Source organism: Geotrypetes seraphini, chromosome 11, assembly GCF_902459505.1.
Source record: "Geotrypetes seraphini chromosome 11, aGeoSer1.1, whole genome shotgun sequence".
Taxonomy (NCBI): Eukaryota; Metazoa; Chordata; class Amphibia; order Gymnophiona; family Dermophiidae; genus Geotrypetes; species Geotrypetes seraphini.
Window position 1 is genome coordinate 93838921 of NC_047094.1, and position 15297 is coordinate 93854217.

Genomic DNA, 15297 nt, shown 5'->3' on the forward strand with positions numbered 1-15297 from the left:
GAATCTATCCCAAGTGATTTTGAATCAAATTGAGGGATTTTTGAGGCAGAAATAAAGATCATTTTTAAAATCCATGATTGCCACAGTCACAAATGCACCAAAAATGGCAAAACAAAGGAAAATAAGTGATTTGGGGTCTGGGAAGGAAGGGATCTGAATCCTACCCTAGAAACAGAAAAATGGTTTTAAACGACTAATAATATATCCCCTGAAGTTCCCATAGGACATAATGGCGGGTTACTCACAGTTTCTGCAGTACCAGCCTTCAGCATTTTTCACAGTGTCAGAATGAACAGAAGGATTTTTCCTCCTCAGAAATTGCTCCTAATGACCAGACAAAAATCTTCAGACTGCCAACCGGCCGAACACCGAATGACCTCCGCCCCCATGGATCCTCATCCACGCAGTTGGGGGCAGGAAAGGCAGTCTGCACCTTGAAACTCGGGTGAGTTTCACTCCAGACACATACAGCCTGAACTTGAAACCTACAACAAGGTCACTGGCAAGCAGACTCCCAGTGAAGTAATCCCAAGTCTAGAAGTTGCGGCACACAGCAGGCTGGCTCCACAGATCTACCAGTGTTTCTCTGAAGCAGCAGCCAGCTCCACAGGATAGTCCTTTCCTCAGACAAGGAACCACCAAAAGGGTCTCTCAAAGTACTAAAGCCACCAAATCGAACAAACTAAGTGAAAAAAAGAAGAAATAGAAGCAGAGCAACTGCAAAAGACTTCTGCACGGATTGCTTGCAGAAATTGTAACTTTATGTTTCCTAGCTCTCAGGCTAAGGGGTGAAGTATGTGCTCAGAAAGGTTTGTGGATTTCTGCATCAACTGGTTTGCGGGTTGGGATGGAATCTGGAAGGGACGTATCAGAAGTTATGTTTGGAAGGAGGCTGAAGCTGGGTGGGAGAATGAGCTGATTTGGGAGGTATGATGCTGGATGGAAGAAGGAGGTCTGATAAGTAAGAAGGAGGTCTGATGATAAGTATAAGGGCAGCCTGCAGGGGGAGAGGGAGAAGCTTGTATTGGTACATGAGAACTGAACCCTAGTAGGAAAAAGGGGGAACGGTCTGGCATGAGGAGCAGATCTGATATGAAAGATCAGAACAGAACTATGGAAGGGCCTAAGAAATGGAAATGGGATGCTGGGTAGAGGTAATAAAATAAAACTAAGGGGCAGATGTACAAGGCCCACCATGCTGGCAGCATTTCATTTAGACAGGATAAAAGTAGTCTGCACAGAAGCTGGCTACTGCTTTAACGTGCATGGAAGCAGCGAGTTCATTACCAGATTCTATGCAATGCCTAGAATAAGGGGTTGCACAAAACTGTCAAATTTGTCAGTAGCGCCCCTGCCTTTGCTTTCCTGTCAATGACTGGCTGAGGTACTGACAGCAAAGCAAAGTATGCAGCGTTCTCCTCTGACCAACCTGGCTATTTTGAGGTTGGGGAAGATGGGAAGCTTTAGAAAAAAAAAATCATTTAAAATCCAAGATGGCCACCACCAGTGAATTCATGCCAAAAACAGCCTGTAAAGGCTCCCTTGAAGTTTAAAAACTCAAGGAAAAGGGGTGATGGAGGTGGGGGACCCCAACTCTGGCCCCAGAAACTCAAAAATAAGATGGTTTTTTTTAACTAATCTCCCCCCACATAGAGAATAATGGGCTGTATTCTGTGCTATGCTGGTGCCTACCTTGTTAGCTTTCCTGCAGCCTAATGGAAGAAGATTGTCCATCTCAAATCTTTTACACAATGGATCCATAATTAGATATCTATGAGCTGCCAGTTGGAGCAGACCTCAACCCCTAAAGATCCTCACAACAGGAAAGTGAAAAACAGCGTCCTCCCTGAAACCTAAAGGGACTCGCAGAGGACCCACAGCCTTGCACCTCAAGTCTCTAATAATCAGAAGATGAGCTAGTCCCAGGGGAATGGTCTCTGAGCTTCCAAACTGCACCAAGCAGGCTAGCTCAACAGGCAAACCCAAAGATTGCCCTGTAAACAGCAGAATGCCCATGTGGAATCTGCATCCTCTCCCAGGCAGAGCTTTCCCAAATTGGGGACCTCTAGGCACTGAAGCTTCCCAAACAGAAAAATACCCAAAATACTAAAAAAAATGGAGCAGATCAGAACACCTCCTCAGTTTGCTTGCAAAAGAAAAAAAAAACCTGAAGATAAAACTATAATAATTTTATTCTTATATACACACAATATTCACACACAACCCCAACCAAAAATGTATGATAACCTATTGGGCCATTAGAGCAGCGAAACTGGACCGACAGCTCACCAATCTGCTGACTTCGACCAGACTACAAAACCTTCAAAAAAGAAGCAAAAACCCTACTCTTAAAAAAAAAAAACCAAACAAACATAAAACCAATATAACACAACCAAACGGACTCTGCACTCCTCCTGCAATTATCAAATACTCCTTAACAAATAGAAAACGCTCAAACTATTCCTTAAGTACCTCTTAATATAAGAACTTTTATGTAATCCGCCTTGAACCGCAAGGTAAAGGCAGAATAGAAATCACTAATGTAATGTAATATACCGCCAAAGCCATAATTGTTCGAGGCGGTTTACAAGAAGCCCTGGACAATCAGAGAAAAAGCACAATATAAAATCAGAAATATATACATGCAGGATAAAAAGGAATAGCTGAAAGATGTAATTGACATCTTTCTGCAACAGTTTGTGACTAGAGAATGTTCACCTACAGCAGTGTTTCTCAACTTTTTCAAGCCAAGTACCCCCTAAGCCAGGGGTGCCTACACTTTTCTGGCTTGTAAGTACTTTCAAAATGACCAAGTCAAAATGATCTACCAACAATAAAAAAAAAAAACCCCACAACCCAAAAAGCACATTGTACACAGAGAAGATGTTAATCATTTATATTTGGGGTTTATTTCAAAGAGCTCAAGGCAGATGATGACTTTAAAATATGCAATGCTACCTCAGTAACAATTATACAAAAATAGACAAATATACCCCCTTCCCTTTTACTAAATTGCAATAGCGGTTTTTAGCGCAGGGGGCTGAGCTGAATGCCCCGCGCTGCTCCCGATGCTCATAGGCTCCCTGTGCTAAAACTGCAATTGTGGTTTAGTAAAAAGGAGGCCATAGTACAAAATATAACATAAGAACATAATTACCACTGCTGGGTCAGACCAGTGATCCATCATGTCCAGAAGTCCGCTCACGCGGTGGCCCTTAGGTCAAAGACCAGTGCCCTAACTGAGTCTAGCCTCACCTGCATACGTTCTGGTTTAGCAGGAACTTGTCTAATTTTGTCTTGAATCCCTGGAGGGTGTTTTATAGACAGCATATATAAATTCTCAAAACTGACACATTTCGATCACTAAATTGAAAATAAAATTATTTTTCCTACCTTTGTTGGCTGGTGATGTCATGAGTCTCTGGTTGCACTTCCTTCTGACTGTGCATCCAATACAGTGGTGCCTCACACAACGAACTTAATCCGTTCCAGGAGCAAGTTTGTTATGTGAAACGTTCGTTGTGTGAAACGCGTTTTCCCATAAGAATACATTTAAAACAAAATAATTCGTTCTGCAGCCCTGTTTTCCCATAAGAATACATGTAAAAGAAAATAATTCGTTCTGCAGCCCTACATTTCCCTCCCTCCACCTCACCTTATATGCAGAGTCTGCCAGCCCTCTCCCTCACCCTGCCGCACGCTTCCAAACCTGTCTGGCTCTTACGTCGGGTTGAGAACCTTTGCTCTAGGAGAAGCGATCCTTGTTAAAGAGCCCCGAACCTGCTACCAAAGGTTAAACCGGAGGCGGAAGGGTTAAACAATTCTCATTTTAGCTCTTGAGCCTGACTAACATCGGCTGTTCCCTGCAGAGACGGTACAGAGGGTTTTACTTTATCGAGCAGGGAGGGACGGGGGAGAGGTGGGGCCGCCCAGGTAGAGAGAGAGAGACCAGCATCAAGACGCATTTACCGTGGCCTGGGACGCCAGTTCCCACCGGAGGCCCAAAAGTTTTCTGTTTGGTGAAGGCGGCCGGGGACGGGAGAGATGTGCGGAGCTGGAGGTGCGGGGCGGCTACTGCTGCTGCTGTGCGGACTCTTCCAGGCCTGGCAGCGGATAGGTAAGCGCAGAACCGGGCGCAAGTCCTCGCGGGCCACCTCTGGGGGAGAGGGTTTGCGGAGTGGGCCTTGAGACTTGGGCGGGGGAGAGGGGGGGCTTGTTTTGTGCTCTCTTTCTCAGGCGGGTAAATGCACCTTTGTGCTCTTCAGGTTGGGGAGGGGGAAGGACTGAGGGCGAGTTGGGTGGAAGGAGGGAACTGAAGACAAGACTTTTTTCCGGCTTGTCTGTTCGCCTGGGAAAAGGCTTCCAGGAGCGCACAGTTTCGGCTTAATCCCGCGCCATGTGCGTGTAAAGGGTGGGAGGGAGGGGAATGTCCTGTCCTGTCCCCAGGCGGCGGGGGGGGGAGGTTTAAAAATATGCGGTGGCGGCGGGGGGAGGTTTAAAATATGTAGCGCCACTGAACGATGCAGCTCGGGCGACTTCGTTGTGTGAAACGAAGTCCGTTGTACGAATCAAGACAAGAAGTTCGTTGTGCGCAGCGTTCGCTGTGCGAGGCGTCCGTTATGCGAGGCACCACTGTACTTCTTTTTTTTCTGCCTCCTGTATGCTTCCTTTCCACCAGACCTCATTCCATTCCCCAACCAACATCTCTCTCCCTGGCCCCCCTTTTCTGTCTTTCTCCCTGCCCCCCCTACCTACTCACCACCGCCGCCTGCCTGCATCGATTTCTCCCTGCTTCCCTAACACTGCAAAAGCCAGGCCCGTGCAGCCACTGCACAACCACCAGGCCCACAAGCCTTCCCCCCCCCAGGCCTTACCTGGTGGTCTAGCTGGTTGTCGGGGCAGGAGCGATCTTCCTACACTCCTGCCCCCTGTAGATCGCCAATAGGAAATGGCTGTGGGGAGTTCCTATCGTAGTCTCAAGAGACTATGGGAACTCACGGCAGCTATTTCCTATTGGCGATCTACACGGGGCAGGAGCGTACGAAGATCGCTCCTGCCCCAACAACCCGCTAGACCACCAGGTAAGGCCGGAATGCCGGGGGGAATCCAGGAGGGAGGCGGGGTGGGTCAGAGCCGGACCAGAAGATATTCGCGGTATTTCACCATTCGTGGTCCGGCTCTGCCCCTATCCCCCGCGAATCCGGAGGGAGAAGTGTAATTGTAATGCAATTTCTTCCATCCATTTTTCATATACACACAATATAATCTTAATACATAATAGTAACCACAAAATTATTAAAAAAAGCACACTGTATGCAGAGAAAATGTTAATCATTTATATGCGGGGGGTTTTCAAAGATGTAAAGGCAGATGACTTAAATATGCAATATCACCTCAGTAAAAACTATGGAAAAATAAACAAATATAGTTAAACGTATAGACAGATATAAATTCTCAAAACTAACATTTTGATCACTAAATTTAAAATAAAATCATTTTTCCTACCTTTGTTATCTGGTGATTTCATGATCTCTGGTTGCACATCCTTTTGACTTGTGCATCCAATATTTCTCTCTGCCTCCTGCATGCTTCCAGACCTCATTTCACATTCCATTCCCCAAACATCTGTCCCTCCTTGAGGACAACTTTTCTTCATCTCTCATCCCCCAGATCTTGTGCAGCATTTTTTACCAACACAATGCCACATCTCTTCCTCCGTTCCTATGTCCAACATTCCTCCCCCCTTGCATCCCCTTCAATCTATCCCTCTGTTCCCTCTCCACCATCAAATCCAACATGTCTCCCTCTCATCCTTCAATTCCCCATGCATCTCTACCTCACGCCTCTTTCTCTATGACCAATTTCCCTCTTCCTTGCCCCATGTGCACCATCTCTTTCCCTCTCACTCAGGCCCAACAATTGTCCCGAGTTAATGCCACCTCCCTTCCTGCTGTGTACCGAGTTTGTGCTACCTCCCCCTCACTCTCTTCCAGCTTTTGTCCCACCCCCTTCCTCTCCCCCCTGAAGCCGATCCGCACCGAAGCCTGCCTATTCCCCACTGAAGCTGCCGCCAATGCCTCCCTGCAACCTGTCATGCTACATCCCCCCACTCAGTCTGCCACTGTCACCCGACATGATCCATCCAATCATTCCCCCACTGCCACAACTCCGGGCAAGGAAAGGCCAGGTATGTGCAGTGATTGCACGCCTCCCCCCAACAACAAAAATAAAAATAGACCTAGTGGTCTAGTGTCATGGCTAGCCACTCCACCAAGCTTAACTGCTCTCCCCTATACCTTTTTCTGACAAGCAGCAGGAGGAGGAATGCCTGCTCCATCCTGCCTCTTTGAAATGCCTTATATCAGTGTATTACAAACTGTTGTGCAATGGTGATATTCCGGATGTGCCGCGCGAGGCTGTTGTATAGGCGAGTCAGCCAGCACCTCTCCTGCTCTCTGCACCTCCCTACTGGTGTAGTCTTTAGGGTTAACAAGCTCAGGGCCCCATCTAGAGGACCTCCATGTATGCGCGGATGTCCATGTGATAACATCATTGCAGCAACATTTGCACATGTGTGAAAACCCTCTAGCCATGACCCCGAGTTTAGTGTGCCGTGGCTTGGAAAAGTTTGCGAGACACTGCCTTATATGACATTCAGGCTCCTCCTAGTGCATGCCAGGATGCATTGGGCAGAGGTAGGGCACTGCCAATTTGAAGAGGCAGGAGGGAGTAGACATCCTTCCTGCTGCTCTTAAAAAAAGGAAGAGGTACAGGGGGGTCTGTATTAGTGCTGCCCAATTCGCCGATTCAAATTGATTCACCTTGATTAATTAAGTTTAAGTTTATTAGGATTTTATATACCGCCTTTCAAGGTTTTCTAAGCGGTTTTTTACAATCAGGTACTCAAGCGTTTTCCCTATCTGTCCCGGTGGGCTCACAATCTATCTAACGTACCTGGGGCTATGGAAGATTAAGTGACTTGCCCAGGGTCACAAGGAGCAGCGCGGGGTTTGAACCCACAAACCCAGGGTGCTGAGGCTGTAGCTTCAACCACCGCACCACACACTCCTCCAATCAATTCTAATTGATTTAATTTCTAAAAATCAAAAATTTGCGGACACCAAACTATTTAGTGGAGCTCGGACTAAAGAGGACTGCGAAGAATTGCAAATAGACTTGAACAAACTAGGAGAATGGGTGACAAGGTGGCAGATGAAGTTCAATGTTGAGAAATGTAAAGTATTACATGTGGGAAGCAGAAACTAGAGTTGCGCGGGGACAGAAATCCCACCCGTCCCCGTGAAGAATCCCTCCGTCCCCGCCCGTCCCTATAAACTTCAGAAATAGTTATTTCATTTAATTATGCTACTGAATTAAAGGCTCTGGTAGAAACCCATTTACAAATAAGCAAAAATACTTTATTAATTTGGAAATATTAATTGGGAAAAATACATACTTTGTAAACGGGTTTCTACCAGAGCCTCTAATGGTTATAAATTTTTATCAACACAACTAATATACTACTTTATCCTGAAGCAAAAAAAAAAAAAAGAAATAGAATTATTTTCCTACCTTTGTTGCCTGGTTTCTGCTTTCCTCATGTTCTCATTCAATTCCTTCCATCCACTGTCTCTCTTCCCTCTGCGTCTTCCATTTGCTCTGTTACTGTGCCTCTCCCTTTCTCCCCCTTTCCAAATTGGTCTGGCACCCATCTTCTTCCCTACGCTCCCCCCATAGTCTGGCATCTCTGTCTTCTTCCCCCTCTGTCTTCCCCATGTGCTTTCAGCGTCCTTCTCCCCCCTCTGTCTTCCCCATGTGCTTTCAGCGTCCTTCTCCCCCCTCTGTCTTCCCCATGTGCTTTCAGCGTCCTTCTCCCCCCTCTGTCTTCCCCATGTGCTTTCAGCGTCCTTCTCCCCCCTCTGTCTTCCCCATGGCCTTTCAGCGTCCTTCTCCGCCACCCCTCTCTTCCCCATGTCCTTTCAGCGTCCTTCTCCACCCCTTTGTCTTCCCCATGTGCTTTCAACGTCCTTCTCCCCCCCCCCGTCTTCCCCATGTCCTGTCAGCGTCCTTCTCCCCCCCCGTCTTCCATATGTGCTTTCAGTGTCCTTCTCCTCCCCCCCTCCCATCTTCCCCATGGCCTTTCAGTGTCCTTCTCCATCCCTTTGTCTTCCCCAGTGCTTTCAGCGTCCTTCTCCCCCCTCAGTTTTACCCATTTCCCTTAAGCGTCTTCCTCTCCACTCCACCTTTCCTCTCTTTCTCTCTCCCTGCCCCCTTACCTTCTTGGCACTTCCCTACCCGACCAACAACAGAACAGGCCCGGTTCGACAAACCTCCCTGCCCTTAACCGCGAATCTAAATTATCTTCTTACAGCTGCTGTAAGAAGGTAATTTAGATACGCGGCTACAGGGCAGGGAGGTTTGTAGGACCGGGGCTGTTGTCAGTTGGTCGGGGAAGCGCAACAAAAGGGGACCTGGCTGGCTGTGATGCACCCGGGGCGGACTGCCCCCTCCCTTGGTACGCCACTTGAGCCGCGAGGCTACTCTCCTTCTCCTTACCTGCCCTGACTGCAGCACAGAGCTAAACGGAAGACTTCCCGATGTCAGCGCTGACGTCGGAGGGAGGGAGGGCTTTGTTTAAGCCCTTCCTCCCCTCCAACGTCAGCGTTGACGTCGGGAAGACTTCCTTTCAGCTCTGTGCTGCAGGCAGGGCAGGTAGGGAGAAGAAGAGCCGCGCGACTGAGTACATCAGCCCCGCAGGAACCCCGCGACCCTCGGAGGCGTCCCCACGGGATCCCCGCGACCCTAGACGGCGTCCCCACAGGATCCCCACGACCCTAGGGGGCGTCCCCACAGGATCCCCACGACCCTAGGGGGCGTCCCCACAGGATCCCCACGACCCTAGGGGGCGTCCCCACAGGATCCCCACGACCCTAGGGGAAACCCGCGGGATGCTCGCGGGATTCCCGTCGTCCCCATGGAGCTCTCTGGCAGAAACCCGAGGTACAACTATACGATGGGAGGGATGTCATTGAATGAGAGTACCCAAGAAAGGGACTTGGGGGTAATGGTGGACATGACAATGAAGCCGACGGCACAGTGCGCAGCGACCGCTAAGAGAGCGAATAGAATGCTAGGTATAATCAAGAAGGGTATTACTATCAGAACGAAAGAAGTTATCCTGCCGTTGTATCGGGCAATGGTATGTCCGCATCTGGAGTACTGCATCCAATATTGGTCACCGTACCTTAAGAAGGATATGGCGTTACCCGAGAGGGTTGAGGAGAGCGACACATCTGATAAAAGGAATGGAAAACCTTTCATACGCTGAGAGATTGGAGAAACTGGGTCTTTTTTCCCTGGAGAAGAAGAGACTTAGAAGGGATATGATAGACTTACAAGATCATGAAGGGCATAGAGAGAGTAGAGAGGGACAGATTCTTCAAACTTTCAAAAAATAAAAGAGGGCGTTCGGAAAAGTTGAAAGGGGACAGGTTCAAAACGAATGCTAGGAAGTTGTTCTTTACCCAACATGTGGTGGACACCTAGAATGCGCTTCCAGAGGATGTAATAGGGCAGAGTACGGTACTGGGGTTTAAGAAAGGATTGGACAATTTCCTGCTGGAAAGGGGATAGAAAGGTATAGATAGAGGATTACTACAAAGGTCCTGGACCTGTTGGGCTGCCACGTGAGCAGACTGCTGGGCACAATGGACCTCAGGTCTGACCCAGCGGAGGCATTGCTTATGTTCTTATGTTAATTAGAATCACCGATTAAGCAAGTCTTGATTCCTGACGTAGTTCTAGGCCTCCTAAAGTAACAGCAGCGGTGGCAGCAAAAGCCTTGGCAGATGGCGTGGTGAATAGGCTTCTCCTGGCCTGCCCTGCTGGGACCTTCCTTCTGCCATGTCACTGATGAAGCAGCAGAGGGAAGCCCTGGCAAACAGGTTGCATGAAGCCTGTTTACTGTGCTGCCTCTGCCAAGCTGGTCACTGCCACCACTGTTGCTACTTAAGGAGGCCTGAAGGGGGTGAGCAGGGGCACAGGAGGGATGGAAAGCAGGAGATTTAGAAAGGGGTGAGAGATACCCTACAAATTGTAGAGGGGAAGAAACATGCATGAGGGAGAAATGTTGGGACATAGGGTAGGAGGGAAGGAGAGATGGTGTATGGGGAGAAATGGTACACTTGATAATGGAGGGGAGAAAAGGAAATATGCTGCATGGAGGGGAATAGAGAGGTTTGACCCAGGGCACGAGACACAGAGGGTAGACAGTGGGAAAGAAAATGTTGGGTATGGCAGTTTAAAAGAAAAGGTGGAAGATGAATGATGAGCATGGAAAAAAGAAAATGTCAAATGAGCAGAAGACCCTGGCAAGCGAGTTAACAGAAAAAACAGAAACCAGAGCCTGGTTATAAAATGACCAGACAAGAGGTAAGAAAATATACATTTTTTATTTTGTGATTACAATGTCAGATTTGAATTGTGTATCCTACCAGAGCTGATGTTAGGTCCTAGCTCACACACTAACAGAGAAAGAGTATTTTTGTTTACACTAAAGCACCAGCATGGGGCTAGAAAGGGCAAAGGGGGATGGGGTAGGTGAAGACACTACAAAAACCCACAGGACATTTGAAAAACGTCCTATTTGGTGGGAAAAGTGAATCAAATCAAAAAGTGAATTCAATAGGCCAATCAAATTGAAAACTTTTTCCCTGAATCAGGCAGCATAGTCTGGATTCCCAACCCATACAGCTATGTGGGGGGAGGGTTGTTGAGCTGGAAGGCCCAATTATACCACCTAGAACAGCAGGTTTGTGTTTTTTTTTGGAGGGGCAAATTTGGTCAGCCACTAGGGCTATTTTGGGGAAACTAAGGGGCAACAGGGATGGGGGGAATCTGATCAGCCACAAGACCACCAGTGCTATTTTATTGGGTGGGGGGAGCTGGAAGAGTTGAGTTGGATGGTGGGTTCACCATCACTGGGTATTTTTTTAGGGTTAGGTCAGGTACTCTGGACATGCACACAGAGTTGTGCCCGCCTACAAAAGCTGTATGGTATATCCCAGGAAATTCCAACAATTTAGCAACCAATGCTCAACACAACAGTGTGCATTAGTGCTGCCCGATTCAGGAAAAAAAATTGCGATTCGATTCAGCCCATTGAATCGATTTTTCGATTTGATTGTCCTGCCCAATTGGGTGTTTTTTCCAAACATCCTGGTGGGTTTATTTTATAGTCTCTTCACCCCCTTTGCCTTCTCCTAACCTTCTCCTAACTGGCGCTGTGCTGTAAACAAAATAAACAAACAAAAAAGACTTTGCCTCTCTCTGTTAAATCCTAGCTCACGTTTGCAGTCTATCAAAAGCTCTGGCAGGATACACGTTTCAAATATGACATATTGTAATCATAAAACAGAAAATAAAATTAGTTTTTCTACCTTTTGTTGTCTGGTCATTATTCAAATCTTGTCGGTCCCAGACTCTGGTTGTCTTCTGATAACTTGCTTGCCAGGGTCTCCTCCTTTCTTCTTTCTCCGTGTTAACCATCCATCTGCCATCTCTGTCCTCCCCTTCCATTTCCCTTCCCTCCCCCGGAGGTCTGGCATCTTTCCTTTTTTTCATCTCCATCCACAGATCCACCTTTTCTCAACTACTTTCATCTAGCATCTCTCCCTCCTTCCCCACCACCCCAGGGTCCACCATCTCTCCCTTTCTTTTCCCAATTACCCTCCTATCCAGTATCTCTATCCCCCCCTCCACACCATCCCCTGTGTCCAACTTCTCTCCCTTTCTGTTCCTTCCATCCCTAAATCCCATTGTCCACCATCTCTCTCCCTCTCCTCTGTTTTTAGACCCATTATTTCTTCCCCCCCCCCAAGTCTGGCATATGCACATCTCTTTGAACCCCCCTCCCTCCATGTAATTTGACACCAGGGCCCCCCTGAAGACCTGTCCCCCACCCCTGAAAGCCTGCTTGTCCCCCCCTTAAGGCCTGTGCCACTATCCCTGATCGTCTGCCCCCCCCCTGCTCAGGCTATTCCATCATGCCCTGCCCGCATGTACCCATTTTCTTATTTACTTCTTTTCCCCTTCTTGCTTCTCTACTTCTCTTCACTGTTCACTGTTCTTTCTTTCCCTTTTTCCCACAAGATCTTTTTCTCTGCTCACTCCATCCCTCTCTCCAAATACTCTTTATCCTCTTTCCAACCCTATATTTTTCTCTGTCTCCTTTCTCATTCCCATCCTTCATTCAGTACTTTTTCACTCCTTGCCTCTTTCCCCTCAGCTCTCCTCTCAGGCTGCCTACACTTGATTTTTTTTTTATAGTGCAGCAGTCTGATGGCAGCATAAGAAATGCTGTGCTGCTGTGGGTCCAGTCATGGCCTTCCTTCCTCCCCTGAAGCCTGCCTGCCTTCCCCCAAGCCGACCTGGTACCGATTCCGCCTCTCGCCACTCACCTGCTGCTAGCTGAATCCATTTAACACCCCCCCTGCTGCTGCCGCAACTCCAAAAGGGCCAGGCACGTGCAGCGATTGCACCCACCAGTCCATAAGTCTTCCTCCGACATCAAATCTGACGGAAAGAAGGCTTATGGGCCGGCGACATGCTATTGCTGCACCACCTGGCTCTTTTGGAGTTGCGGCAGCAAGCGGAATTAAATGGAGCGGGCGGGTCACAAGTAGACAAGCACCAACACGGAAACACCACTGCCGTTTGCACTCATCGTAGCAGCGCATCAGGCCCACCCTTTAATTCAGCCCTGGATGCGCAGGAGGTTAAGGGAGAAGCCGGAAACCAGCACTTCCCGACTGGCCTTCCCCCATCGCCCTCTAAAGCGGCGGCCGACCAGCAAGAGGCAGCGCTGCCGCTCCTATTTTAGGGGGGGAGGGGGGAGGGTAAGTAAGCAAATCGGTAGGCCAATTTTTTTTATTTTGAATAGATTCGAATCAATTCACCTGAAGTGAATCAGTGAATCGATTCAAATCATGAATCAGGCAGCACTAGTGTGCATATAATTTGCATGCTGTTAGTGTTGTGCATTGGTCACTAAAAACAGACTGGTGTTTCTCCTGCGCTGCAAAGGAACAGCACTGGAGCTTTATGCATCTGCCCCTAAGTGTCAGGAGTGGGGAAGTTACAGAGAAGGAAGTAGGGCTGGTGGGAGGGAATGAAAGAGGAAGGTAGATGCCGAAAAGGCAAGTACAGAGGATGGAAACAAGGGTCTAGGGCAGGGGTAGGCAATTCCAGTTCTCGAGAGCTGGAGCCAGATCAGGTTTTCAGGATATCCACAATGAATATGTATGAGATGCAAATCTATCTCATGCATATTGTGGATATCCTGAAAACCTGACCTGGCTCTGGAGGAGCCGAGTTGCCTACCCCTTGTCTAGGGAGAATGTGAAAGTAGGAAAATTGGCTATGAGAGAACAGCAAAAGGATGAAAAGAAAAAGAGGACGATTGAATTTGAAAGCCAGTAACTAAGTGAAAAGGAAACTATTCCCGATATTCCTTCTTTACAATCTTGAAAGCTTAGTTATGAATGAGAAGTTAGGTCTGAAAAATATAGATTTACTGTATAATTAAGTACATATTAAACGATAAACACAAAGCTGAGACATATTTGGTATGTTACACAACTAGAGTGTCAAGGGGGTGGAGGGTCGTTACAATTATTCAGCCTGGTAGAGAATCCAATACTGAAAAAAAAATATATATATGATCGCAGTTTATTGCATGCTGAAGCTGGCTGGGGAAGACCCTTACATCAAATGAAAATATGTGAAGTAGATATTACAATGTATAGTTCCCAAAACGCCGTTACTACCTCGAAATATGGATTAACTTTGTTAATAAAAAGTTTGACAAGGGGAGGGGAATGTCAGACCTCGGGTCTGCAATTTATAGGCAGGGGCTGTTTTGCCGAAAACATCGTTGCAGACTTTTTTCCCCCGTCAAACGCTGCATTAACAAAGTTAACCCACGTTTCGAGGGAGCGACGTTATTTGGGGGAACTTACATCCCAGTCAGATTTTAACGTCAGGTAGGAGTGGCGGTAAAGGCAAAGTACCAGCTTTATCGGACATCAGACCTTCTTGCTTGCCCTCCCCAAATATTTCTATCTAGAGACGCCACTGGCTCCCAGCCCACCAACTGCTAAACCTACTGCTTTCAGTTCGAAAGCTCGTTAGTCGTTCACAAATTAATATTTTGCGGAAAAGCATCACGCGGAGCAGCTGTAAAGCCCGCAGCACTACACGCAAGCTACAAGAGCTTTAGCCCCGCTGCAGAAATCAAGCTTCGGGAATCGCCTGTGCATGCTGCATTGCTAGCCCGCAAGAGACGGCGGCGACAGAGAGATCCTCGCACGTTCTTAGAAGCACCATCTAGGGATCGAGGCAAGACGGGGGGGGGGGGAGGGTTCCCCGGATACAAGAGAGCCCAATGTACGGTAGTGCATTTAGCGCATCTCCGCATATGCGCGGCAAGCCTCTACCCACCGAGACCGCTCAGGTAGGAAGGGGGTGGCTCTTCACCTACCCCCGCCCTAGACTCAACACCAACAGGCCCAGGGCTCGGGTACCGTAGAAAGCTTCCGGAGCCCCCCCCCCCCTACCCCGCGCAAGGGCGGCCGAGGCCCACACACCGTTGCCCGTCCACCCCGCCCCCCCCCGTAACACCCACGCGCAAAGCGGATGGGCGGGGCGGGGCAGGGACAAGATCCCGATCACAGCACAGCCTCCCCGTCCTCGGGGCTCACCCTTCGCCAGGGCCACGGTGGAGTTCTCCGTGTCGATGGTGTACAGGATACCCTCATAGCGGATCTGCGCCTTGGAGATCAGGCTGATCTTGCTCCCAATATACGGAGTTCCAGAGCTCATAGCGTCGCCGTCCAGCGCCGCCAGATCTGGAGGGCGGAAGAGCACGGCGCTACCGTGAAGTGAACCGAACCGGGCCGATCCAGTCTTCCAAGCGCGCCACAGACTACAGAGCTCCGCCTACCTGGAGCGCCCATAAATAGACAGAGTGGGAGAGGGGGGCGGAGACGACGCCGTACGCATACACAGCTGGGCGGGGCTGAGCGTTGACGTCCACGACTCCGCCCCCCTCGTTTCCGAGTTCCAGGCCGCGCCAACGGCGAGGCGCGTGCGTGATTGGTCGAAGCTACCCTTATGGCCCGGCAACTGGTGACGTTAGGGGGGGGGGGGTTTAGCCGAACCGTTTTTGCCTCTCCAACCCTGGGCCGGCTAGTGCTAGGTGTTACGGCACATGACGAGCAGGGTAAGGGAGGTGGCTAT

The 15297-nt window shown here is 48.7% G+C and overlaps 1 protein-coding gene across 3 annotated transcripts in view; it reads right to left on the reverse strand.

The window, feature by feature from the left end:
• LSM14B (LSM family member 14B) overlaps positions 1–14999 on the reverse strand; it is a 108960-nt gene extending 93961 nt beyond the window's left edge. For all 3 annotated transcript variants that reach the window (XM_033962787.1, XM_033962786.1, XM_033962785.1), the window contains exon 1: positions 14760–14999. In XM_033962787.1, the coding sequence (XP_033818678.1) occupies positions 14760–14880 (121 nt within the window). In that variant the 5' untranslated portion in view covers positions 14881–14999. The remainder of the gene's footprint in view (positions 1–14759) is intronic.
• Between the last annotated feature and the right edge of the window lie 298 nt (positions 15000–15297).